Source organism: Canis aureus, chromosome 28, assembly GCF_053574225.1.
Source record: "Canis aureus isolate CA01 chromosome 28, VMU_Caureus_v.1.0, whole genome shotgun sequence".
NCBI lineage: Eukaryota > Metazoa > Chordata > Mammalia > Carnivora > Canidae > Canis > Canis aureus.
This window is the reverse complement of record NC_135638.1, coordinates 24,900,766-24,912,970: the sequence shown is the minus strand read 5'-3', so window position 1 is coordinate 24,912,970 and position 12,205 is coordinate 24,900,766. Positions and strand designations below refer to the sequence as shown.

The 12,205-nt window shown below is 35.4% G+C and overlaps 2 protein-coding genes across 9 annotated transcripts in view; one reads left to right on the top strand and one right to left on the bottom strand.

Annotated features, from left to right (window-relative positions):
* Positions 1–5,221, top strand: part of LOC144300534 (uncharacterized) — a 101,689-nt gene extending 96,468 nt beyond the window's left edge. For all 6 annotated transcript variants that reach the window (XR_013367213.1, XR_013367212.1, XR_013367208.1 and 3 more), the window contains one exon: positions 4,692–5,221. Coding sequence is in view for 1 of the 6 variants with exons in the window: in XM_077876674.1 (XP_077732800.1) it covers positions 4,692–4,794 (103 nt within the window). In the remaining 5 variants the exon portion in view is untranslated. The remainder of the gene's footprint in view (positions 1–4,691) is intronic.
* CPA6 (carboxypeptidase A6) overlaps positions 1–12,205 on the bottom strand; it is a 310,860-nt gene that overhangs the window by 53,522 nt on the left and 245,133 nt on the right. The gene's annotated exons all lie outside the window — the stretch shown is intronic.

Sequence of the window (12,205 nt, the reverse complement as noted above, 5' to 3'; positions counted from 1 at the left end):
AAAAGAAATACTACTCTTATGGAATGGACTTATAAAACAATTCTTTTCATTTTGTCTATGCATAAGGTATCTTAAGAGAAATAGGAAATTGAAGATGGCTGCCTCTGGGAAGAGGACTCATGGGACAATGTATGGGAAAGAGAATTATCTGTAATATTATAAATTTAAATAAAAATTAAATAAATTTATTTACTTAAAAATTTAAATAAATTTTTACCATGTTAAAAAAGCAATTCAAAATAAAAGAATTCTTAAATTACAAATATACCACTTTGGACAATTTAATACTTAAAAATTCAATGTTCTTTAGCACAGAATTAGGATTTCTGAATCCTTCATAAACAGCATTGGCATTTACATCATGAGAATGCTGTTCAGAGAGAACAATCCAATAATATATTAGAAACTATCATTATATTAGAAATAATGATGAAAATATAGGGATATGCTCAAGAACATGAGTTAAGTACAACTTTACTGAATCTAATTTAAATATCTAGGAGATTAACACAAGTTAATAAAAGTTAATACAATTCTTATTCTCCTCTAAAGCTCAATAAAAATTTTTTGGCCACATAGCTTCAGTAGAATTTTCATTCTGCTTGAATTTATATTAACTGTCTAATGCTTCAAACTAGAAGAAAATTCCCAGTATATGATTGTATATATCCTAGAATTTTGATTTCCTCTAATTGATGGAGGTTCCCCAAGGCCTAGAGGAAGTTTCCTGTTGGGGATGGTGGAGACAGAGCTTTAGGGTCAGCTACATTTTTTCTTATCTTTTTTCAAACATTTTATTTATTTATTCATGAGAGACACAGAGACATAGGCAGAGGGAGAAGCAGGCTCCCTGCAGGGAGCCTGACGTGGGACTCGATCCCAGGATCCCGGGATCATGACCTGAGCCAAAGGCAGATGCTTAACCAACTGAGCCACCAGGTGCCCCAACACTTCTGTTGATTTATTAATTTTAACTGCACAATTAAATGGTTTTCCTTTTTAGGTAAATCCACAATACATTGATTCCTTATTTTGTTAATGGAGAGTTAGGTTGCTCTCATTGTTACAATGTTGCAATGAACATTCTTGCACATTTCTCCTAGAAGTGTGAGAATTTCTTTATGATACATGTAGAAAGGGATTTGCTGGGCCATGGATTTATATGCCCTCCACTTTACTAAATGCTATTTCTCTCTAAATAATACTCTCATCTGCAGTGAATGAGAATTCCCATTGCTCTACAACCTTACCAACCTTTGATATTGTTGAGCTTTTAGTTAAAAAAAATCTAATGGGTATGAATTTGTGCTTTTGTTGTTTTACTTCACATTTCCCTCATTACAAATAAAACAGCTTTATATAATAGGTGATTCTATAAATTGCTCACTCATTTTTCACATTTAAAAAATTAAACCCTACCCATTCTAACATTTGGGATCTTAATCCTTTGGTTATATGTATCATGAACATATCCCTTTCTTGTATTTTATTGATTCCTATTTTCCTTATATCCTTGTCATACATAAACTTTTATCACCATTGTATGTATAATGTTTTGTTTAAATATTTTATTCATTTATTCATGAGACACACACACACACACACAGAGAGAGAGAGAGAGAGAGAGGCAGAGAGAGAAGCAGGCTCCGTGCAGGGAGCCCGACACGGGACTCGACCCCGGGACTCCAGGACCACACCCTGGACTGAAGGCAGATGCCTAACTGCTGAGCCATCCAGGGATCCCCTATATGTTTTATTTAAGAACTCATCTCTGCCTTAAGATGGTAAAAATGGTATCTTGTATTCTTTTCAGAAAGTTGTTTTAAAGTTTGTTTTCAAATATAAACTTAAACCTCCTAGAAATGATTTTTTACATGATGTAGGGTGAGGATTTATTTATTTTTCAGTGACAAATTGTGCCACTGTACTCATTTGGATGGTTTATCTTTTCTCCAGTGAGTTCACATGCCACTTCTGTCCAATATTTTCATTTGTGTGTGGAATTGCTCTAATGCACTCTATTTTCTATCCACTCACTAAAACCACACTATCGTTTATATAGAACCTGCTCAGTCAGGTAGGATGTGTCTCTTCATGTTGTTCTACTTCAAAATTGCCTTGGATATTTTTGGCCGTTTTCACTTCACATTGATTTTGAAATTAGGGTTGAGCACATCGAAGATGTCCTCTCTATGCTAGGTTGTTTTTGCATTTATTGGATGCTGAATTTTAGCATGTAATCCTTTTCATATCATATAGTTTTTATAATCATTTTTAACTAGTCATTTTCTATTGTTAGATCATCCTTGAATTCCTGGGATAAGCTCCTTTGGTTAGGATATGTATTCTTGTTATATTAGCTGGATTCAGGTTGCTAATATTTACATCTATATTCCCGAGATAGACCTGTAATTTCCTTTCTTATTTTGTCCTCATCTGGTTTCAGTGTCAGGGTTGTATTACTCTTATTATTTGGGGACAAACCATCTAGGACTAGAGCAGAAATGAAATATAAAATGAAGATACAACAGGAAGGATTGTATCTTTGCTTTGTTTCATTGGTTTCTGCTCTAGCAACAAAGACCTAATTAGCTAAAAAGAGCTAATTCTCTTTTTCCTTTTCTGATTTAAGAGCATAGCTCCTTAATTTGGAGATCTTATTCTTTTGTAACATATTTATTTAAAACTATAAATTCATCTTCAGTATACCTTAGCTACATTCCATATGTTTTGGTACATAATAGTCTTATTTCCATTTAGTTGTAAATATTGAAAATTTTCCTTCATTTCTTTAAATATTATATTTTTAATTTTTGAAACGTGAATTTTCTTTAAGTCACATTTTTATAAATACTTTCTAACAACTGCATTACAGTCAGAAAATATGGTCTATATGATATAGACTCTTCAAGATTTCTTGAACCTTGCTCTTGTGGTCTGGTTTATAGTCAATTTTTATAAATGTTTCAGTTGGGCTTGAAAATAATATGCATTCTCTAATTATGACATATGGATTCTACATGTACTTATCAGATCATGTTTATTACATTGTTTATATCATCTATATTCTTGCTAAAAATTTGCCTGTTTTCTTAATCACTGAGAGTTGTGATAAAAAACATGATTTTAGATTTGTCATTTTTTTCTTATAATTTTGTCAAATTTTATTTATTTTGAGGTCATTAACATGGACTCATTTTAAAGCTCTTTATACCCAAATTCTGTATTAAATAAGAAAGCTGTTTTCTAGTACTCTATTCTGGAGTGGATTTCATTTCCAAGACTTGCCGGAACATGTTCTTTCTCTGACAAATAAACAGGGTGTCATTGTATTGCATATGCTATATTTGTGATTTTTATAATTCTCTAAGAATTGCAGCCATTCTCCATCTGGTCAGACAAAGCGAGAATGATCACAATGTAATGACTGTTCAATCCTGAATAGGACAATTGAGAGATCTTCTTGCTTGAATGCTTTAAGAAATATGACACAGATCATTTCTATTTTATAGTTTAGGTGGAGTTTCTTTTTTTTTTAATATTTTTTTATTTATTATTCATGATAGACAGAGAGAGAGAAAGAGAGTGAGACAGAGGCAGAGACACAGGAGGAGGAAGAAGCAGGCTCCATGCCGGAAGCCCGACGCGGGACTCGATCCCGGGACTCCAGAATCGCGCCCTGGGCCAAAGGCAGGCGCCAAATGGCTGAGCCATCCAGGGATCACTCTTAGGTGGAGTTTCTAGAAAAAAGACTCTGTGACTTTCTATCTGCTATTATTCTAACATATGATAACCATAAAGTAGGGGGAGTGCTTTCCTTTAAATGTGTGGGACTCTTTTTAGCAATCAATTTACACCACTCATGCACACAGAAAAGGAGATGCCTACTAATCAGGTCCATCTGGGCTTTACAAGTTTAATTTCTAGATGACTATTGTTGCTTATGAGGAACACTAGTAATTGTAATCTGAAAGCCAGTCACAAAACAATGCACCACATGCCTCAGTGTGGCAGCCTTTAGGTACTACAGTCGCCTCCTCAATTTATTTTTATTTTATTTTATAAAATATTTTATTTATTTATTCATAAGAGACTCAGAGAGAGAGGCAGAGACATAGGCAGAGGGAGAAGCAGGATCCCCGCAGGGAGCCTGATGCAGAACTGGATTCCAGGACCCTGGGATCACACCCTGAGCCTAAGGAAGATGCTCAATCACTGAGCCACCCAGGTGTCCCTCACGCCATCTATTTATTTAAAGATACTTTGCCAAAATAGATTTTTATTTGAAAATGAATATCAGAGAAGTTTTGAATATTATCTTATTAGGAAAATATGTTCAGTGTCAGGTTAGGGATTTCTGAGGAGAGACCAAGAGTGAGTCTATTTGATATTAACCACCTGCTAAGACTATTTTGGTTTCCCCACAAATATTTGTCATATACCCAAATTCACCATGTAAACTTTTGTTAAATTTGAAGACAGGTTTTACAATCACTAAAGTCTTTGTGTCGCATGACCAAGTTAGGCTAAAGAATTTCTCTCCTTTTCACAGTTTTTGGATTTTATTGAATATTGTTTCTTAGACCTCCATGACAACCTGAAATGTTAGAACTTTTATTTTTTTGAGAATTGATGTTACTGGCTTTAAAAAAAGACAGCTTTTAAATTTTTTGTTTTTATTTTTGTTCTAGAGTCAATATAAAGGACCTAAGAATAATAACCACATTCAACAAAGGACACACTGGGAGAAGAAGGCACGTACGGCTGAGGCCAAAGGAAGGGCACAGTTACTAGTCAAACTGAAGAATATCCTCATCTGGACTGGAGTGAAACTATTTAGGATGGAAAAGAATTGTAGTACCAAAGTAGATGCATCTCAACACAAAGGAAGTATTTAAAATTTAATACTTGGAAAATTAATTAGAGCAGGATTGTTTCCAGGGAAATTTTAAAAAGGGAGCTTGATTTATAAGATATTTGATGTCACACTGTGAGAAGCTTATTAAATACAAAATGGTGGCTAAATAATAGTTTGAAAGCAATACAACAAAAATGCTCTGTGAATGAAGGATAGAGAACTGGAAAATCACATGCTAATCCTTTAAATTCTAGTTACTTTCATATTTAATATATACTCAGAACTTCCCAGAGATTAACCTTACAGGGCAGGTGATGATTGAAAAATCTATATTTTCTATTAAAATATAAATATTTGAGATGCTTTGTGTCACCAGGAAGACTATAATTTATATCAGGTGCATGCCCACTTTACTTTTTCTTAATATCACATCTAACTTCTAGAACCTTTATACTGAGATTGTCAAATAACAATGGTTGGTTGTATTTACTCAGGAACAACACAGCAAAGGCCAGGACCAACTTTGTGGAATTATTTAAATCTACCATATAATAATCTTCTAGCTATTAAAAGTACAGATGTCCTCAGTTTGTAGGCCTCGAATATACACAAATTTTAGTTATCACAGTTTAGTTAAATAACATCAGTCCTCCAAGTGCAGTTCAAATTGCAGTTACCACTGTTAGATCTTTCATCTACAAATCATTATGTAAATAACAGATGGGCATCAACATCTGTGACTGACTTTTAAAGTCTGTCAGTGGGTGACTGGCCACTGTGCGTCTGGTTTTCAGTTCTCAGACAGCAAAGTGTGTAGCTGTGTTGTCCCCTTGTTTCCCACCTATGTGGCATTTTACAAAAATGGATGTTGGTAAGAGGGAATGGGCCAACAAAGATTAAAGTGCAGCAAAAGAGTAAAAAGTGATAATGTAGAGGTGAAATTTGAATCAAATGTAAATAGAGTCATAGAATAAGTAGCTGACAGGAATGTTTACACTGCCACCACTCAACTCTGAATATGCAGCCAGAGGAACTTCATGAACTTGTGGATGTAAATAAGAAAAGTGGTTGTGATGAAAGGGGGAAGATGTTCCATAAGAAAAGATGCCGTCAACATTTCACATTAAAGGAACTCTCGTAGATATTTTATAATGTTGAAAATGCAAAGGAAAAAATATTGGAAGGTGATCCAAACTAAGAAAGGAGGGGTACCTTGGTGGCTCAACAGGTTAAGCATCTGCTTTCAGCTCAGGTCATGAACCCAAGGTCCTGGGATCAAGCCCATCAGGCTCCCTGCTCCCTCTCACTCTGCTGCTCCTCTGATTGTGCTCTCTCTCTCTCTCACTCTCTTTTTCATATAAATAAATAAGATCTTAAAAAAAAAAACAAATTAAGAAAGGAGTATGGCAATTTGACACAGCATAAAAAAGATGCTAACTTCATATAAGTTAAAGGAGAAGGCAAACACTATCCAAATGACCCATGACAGTTTTGTTGACAAAGAAATAGGACAATGTTTTTAATGTTTTAAATCGTGGTATAATAAATATTAGCTTTACTATTTTAAAAATAACTTTCCTACATATTAATAACAAAGTAAGAGACTTAAATTTTTGGCAAAAATGGATAAATATCATAGAACAATCATAATTTTCCCCATTTATTTTTAAGATGGATTTTTATGGCTTCAGCTTGGTTACTTTTACAGTCCTGCACTACTTGGAAGAAAAGCAAGGTCTGCCTGTCGAAACAATGCCCAGAACATTCTCAAATATTGGATAGTGGAGTAAAATGGATGCAATGGATTTAAATTTAATTAAAGTGAACAAACATTAATATATCCCCTGCTATGTATAAGACATTATAAATTGAATAAATGGGTGAGAGAGCTGGGTTGGAGGATGCAGAAGATTAAAGAAAAGATTGGGGAAGATGAGAGGATAGGAGAATATGGTGAGTTAAAGATACTAAAAGGCTCGTAGAAAACAAAATATTATAATTACTTGCGATGGTTCTGAACAAAGTCAGATGACTTAAAAATGCAGATAGGGATCCCTGGGTGGCGCAGCGGTTTGGCGCCTGCCTTTGGCCCAGGGTGTGATCCTGGAGACCCGGGATCGAATCCCACGTCGGGCTCCCGGTGCATGGAGCCTGCTTCTCCCTCTGCCTGTGTCTCTGCCTCTCTCTCTCTCTCTCTCTGTGTGACTATCATAAATAAATAAAAATTTTAAAAAATGCAGATAATTTCTATAAGGTGAACTTTATTATGCAATTAAGAACAAAGACTTGCTTACTCAGCTGAATGCATTAAATATTTGATCTAGGTGTATAGAAATGCAACATATTTCTGAACATCGATTTTATATCCTGCAACTTTGCTGAATTCATGTTTGAGTTCTAGCAATTTTTGGTGGAGTCTAATTTAGGGTTTCCACATACAGTATCATATCATCTGTAATGAGTGAAAGTTTGACTTCTTCCTTGTCAATTTGGAAGCCTTTCCTTTCTTTTTGTTGCCTGATTGCTGAGGCAAAGACTTCCAGTACTATGTTAAGTGGTAATAGTGAGAATGGACATCCCTGTCTTGTTCCTGACCTTAGGGGAAAGGCTCTCAGTTTTTCCTCATTGAGGGTGATATTAGCTGTGGGTCTTCCATATATACTTTTATGAGGTTGAAAAGTATATTCCATCTACCCCTACTTTTTGAGCGTTTTTATCAGGAAAGGATACCGTATTTTGTCAAATGCTTTTTCTGCATCTATTGATAGGATCATATGGTTCTTATTCTTTCTTTTATGAATATATCACATTGATGATTTGTGAGTAGTGAACCACCCCCTGCAGCCCAGGAATAAATCCTACCTGATTGTGGTGAATAATTCTTTTAATGTACTGTTGAATTTGTTTGCCAGTATTTTGTTGAGATTTTTTGCATCCATGTTTATCAGGGATATTGGCCTGTAATTCTCCTTTTTACTGGGTCTTTGGTTTCGGAATCAAGGTAATGCTGGCTTCATAGCATGAATTTGGAAGTTTTCCTTCCATTTCTATTTTCTGGAACAGTTTGAGAAGAATGGGTATTAACTCTTTAAATGTCTGGTAGAATTCTGCTGGGAAACCAGCTGGCCCAGGACTTTTGTTAGCTGGGAGATTTTTGATTACTGATTTTTTAAAAAAGATTTTATTCATTTATTCACAAGAGCCAGAGAGAGAGAGAGAGAGAGAGAGAGAGAGAGAGAGAAGAGAGAAGAGAGAAGAGAGAGAGAGGGAGAGAGAAGCAGGCTGTGTTGTGCAGGGAGCCCGAAGCGGGACTCGATCCCGGGTCTCCAGGATCATGACTTGGGCTAAAGGCAGGTGCTAAACTGCTGAGCCACCAGGGGATCCCCATAATTTTTCATAGTATTCTAATTGTTTGTATTTCTGTAGTGTTGGTTTTGATCACTCCTCTATCATTCATGAATTTATCTATTTGGGTCCTTCTCTTTTCTTCTTGATAAGTCTGGCTAGGGGTTTATCAATTTTATTAATTCTTTCCAAGAACTAGCTCTTAGTTTCATTAATCTCTTTTACTGCTTTTTCTCATTTCTATATAATTTATTTCTACTCTAATCTTTATTATTTCCTTCTTCTGCTGGCTTTAGGCTTTATTTGCCAGTCCTTTTCTAGCTACTTTAGGCGTAAGGCTAGGTTGTATATTTGAAACGTTTCTTGCTTCTTGTGGTGGGCCTGTACCACTACACACCTCCTTCTTAGGACTGCTTTTCTGCACTCCAAAGGTTTTGGGCTGTCATACTTTTTTTCATTTGCTTCATGTATTTTTAAAATGATTCTTTAATTTCCTGGCTAACCCACTCATTGTTTAGTAGGATGTTCTTTAGTAGGATAATGAAGTAGTGGAAAAAGAAATTAAAAAATTGATCCTATTTGCAATTGCAGCAAAAAACAAGAATAAATATAACCAAAGAAGTAAAAGATCCATAGTCTAAAAACTATAGCACGTACTCAAGAAAGAAATTGAAGAGGACACAAAGAAATGGGAAAATATTCTATGCTCATGGATTAGAAGAACAAATATTGTTAAAATGTCTATACTACCCCCAAACAATCTACACATTTAATGCAATCCTTATCCAAATACCACCAGGATTTTTCACAGAGCTAGAACAAATAATCATAAAATTTGTATGGAACCACAAATGACCCCAAATGGCCAAAGCAATTCTGAAAAAGAAAAGCAAAACTGGAGGCATCATGATTCTGGATTTTAAGATCTATTACAAAGCTGTAGACATCATGACAGTGGTACTGGCACAAAAATAGACACATAGATCAATGGAACAGAATAGAAAACCCAGAAATGGACCTACAACTATATGGTCAACTAATCTTTGGCAAAGCAGGAAAGAATATCCAATGGAAAAAGTCTCTTCAACAAATGGTTTTGTGAAAACTGGATAGTGACATGCAGAATAATGAAACTGGATGAATTTCTTACACTATACACAAAAAAAAAAATTCAAAAAAGATGAAAGACCTAAATGTGAGACAGGAAAGCATCAACATACTTGAAAACAGGCAGAAAAATCTTTGACCTTGGCCATACCAACTTTTGCTAGACATGTCATCACAGGCAAGGAAAATAAAAGCAAAAAGGAACTATTGGGGCTTCATCAAGATAGCAGCTTCAGCACAGTGAAGGAAATAGTCAATGAAGAGGATGGGAGAAGATATTTACAAATGACATATCTGATAAAGGCTTAGTATCCAAAATCTACAGAGAAGTTATCAAACTCAACACTCAAAAAACAAATAACCCAGTCAAGAAATGGGCAGAAGACATGAATAGACAGACACATCACTCATCATCAGGGAAATACAAATCAAAACCATGATGAAGGGGATCCCTGGGTGGCTCAGCAGTTTAGCACCTGCCTTTCAGCCCAGGGCGTGATCCTGGAGTCCCGGGATTGAGTCCCAATCAGGCTCCCTGCATGGAGCCTGCTTCTCCCTCTGCCTGTGTCTCTGCCTCTCTCTCTGTGTCTTTCATGAATAAATAAATAAATAAAATATTAAAACAAAACCATGACGAGATACTATCTCACACCTGTCAGAATGGCTAAAATTAACACAATAGGTGTTGGTGAGGCTGTGGAGAAAGGGGAACCTCTTGCACTGTTGGTGGGAACGCAAACTGGAACCAGCCACAGTATGGAGTTCCTCAAAAAGTTAAAAAAAAAAAAAAGTGCCCTATGATCCAGCAATTACAGTACTAGGTATTTACCTAAAAGATACAAAAATACAGACTCAAAGGGATACATGCACCATGATGTTTATAGCAGCATTATCAACAATAGCCAAACTATGTAGAGAACCCAAATGTGTCCATCAACTGATGAATGGATAAAGAAAAGTATGTATGTATGTGTGTGTGTGTGTGTATATATATATGTATACACACACACAATACACACAATGGAACATTACTCAGCCATGAAAAAGAATGAAATCTTAACATTTGCAATGACATATATGGAGCTAGAGTGTATTATACTAAGTATAAGTCAGAGAAAAATACCATATGATCTCCCTCAGATGTGGAAGTTAAGAAAGAAAACAGATGAACTTATGGGAAGGGGGACAAGAAAAAAAAGGAGAGAGGGAAACAAGCCATAAGAGACTTTTAATAGTAGAGAATAAACTAATGATTGATAGAGAGAGGTGGGTATGGGATGGGCTAGATGGGCGATGGGAATTAAGGAGGGCAGTTGTTATGATGAGCACTGGGTGTTGTATATACGTGATGAATCACTGAATTCTATGTCAGAAACCAGTATTTCACTGTCTGTTAACTACTTAAAATTTTAATTTAAAAATGATATTTGATCTAGGCTTAATAACTCTTTGAATCACTTACTTATCTCCCGGCTTTGGTCACTTTTTTTACATACAATTTAAGTTCTCTTCTTTAAAATGTTTATTTTTAGTGATACATTTTTTTAACCAAAACTTTGCATTTCACACCTATACGTAAGGATGTTTATTTTTACCTTTAGTAACCGGCAAGACATAACAAGACTGAAAGAGATGGTTATCCAAAAGAATATTCCTTAGAAAGCTTTTGGATCCTGGGACAAAGAGCCTTCCCATTCTGGAAAGCCTTCCCACTGGAGGACTTCTTTCACAACCACCATGTCTTCCTTAGAGCTCTGTTCTATACATATAACTGACCACAGTCTCCAAACATTTCTACTTACCTTGCTCCGAATCATTACCTGGTTCTCAGAAAATAATTTTCTTCCCTGAAAGTCTCCATTCCCAGTTTTGGCTATTTAAATGATCTACCTAGAACATCTGAATCACATGCCAGATTTGGGCACCAGGATTCACCATCACTGGTGCTGAGTATAGATGGGTGGGAATGTGTAATGGAGGTGGTTTTCCAGTGTAATTAGGCTGGACCTGGAAGGGTGAGGTTTCAAATTAGGTAGCAGCAGAGGAATACAGTAGCTCACCTGGGAAACTAAGAAAATTTTTCTTTAAAAAATTTCTTTGTGTGCTTCTGCTTTTCTGTAACACCATTAAATTAGATCCATCTATACATTAAACTTCTTCAAAGTCCAGAAGAACTTTCCAATTCAGACTATTTATATCTCAATTTGCCCCTGGATCATCTCACAAATTCTTGCTTTATCTTTGGTCTGCCACTGAGTTAATAGAATTCAGCCACTGATTCTAAAATATCTGTAGGAATATATGAACTCATGGATGAGAACAAGGGATGGTGGAAAGGGAAGTGGGCGGGGGGTGGGGGAGACTGGGTGACAGGCACTGAGGGGGGCACTTGATGGGATGAGCACTGGGTGTTATGCTATATGTTGGCAAATTGAACTCCAATAAAAAGAAATGAAATGTATTCAGTTTTGGCTGACTTAAATTTGTTTTAAAGTTACTTTTGGCTCTGCTTAATATAGAAAATTTGGAAAGTTCATAAAAGTTTGAAGAAAATAAAAATCATCCATAATTCTTTTAGTATTTAGCATATTTTCCATGTATATTTATTTCAGATACAAATTTTACCACACTAAAATTGTAATATCCATGCTGGTCTTTTATTTTTTGAGAAATAAATAATAATAAACGATAAAAATGATCAAAACATGTCATGGACAGTTTCCCCTATTATTAAATACCCCTCTAAAATATTTTTATTGTCAGGGCTATCAATCATTCCCTTTATGCCTCCTTCCTTTGCTTTTATGCTTGGAAAAGTTGTTCTCACTTGGAAATCAAGTATTTTCCCCCAAGTTACTTTCTAAACTTTCTATGAATAAAAACCCTGGCCAAATT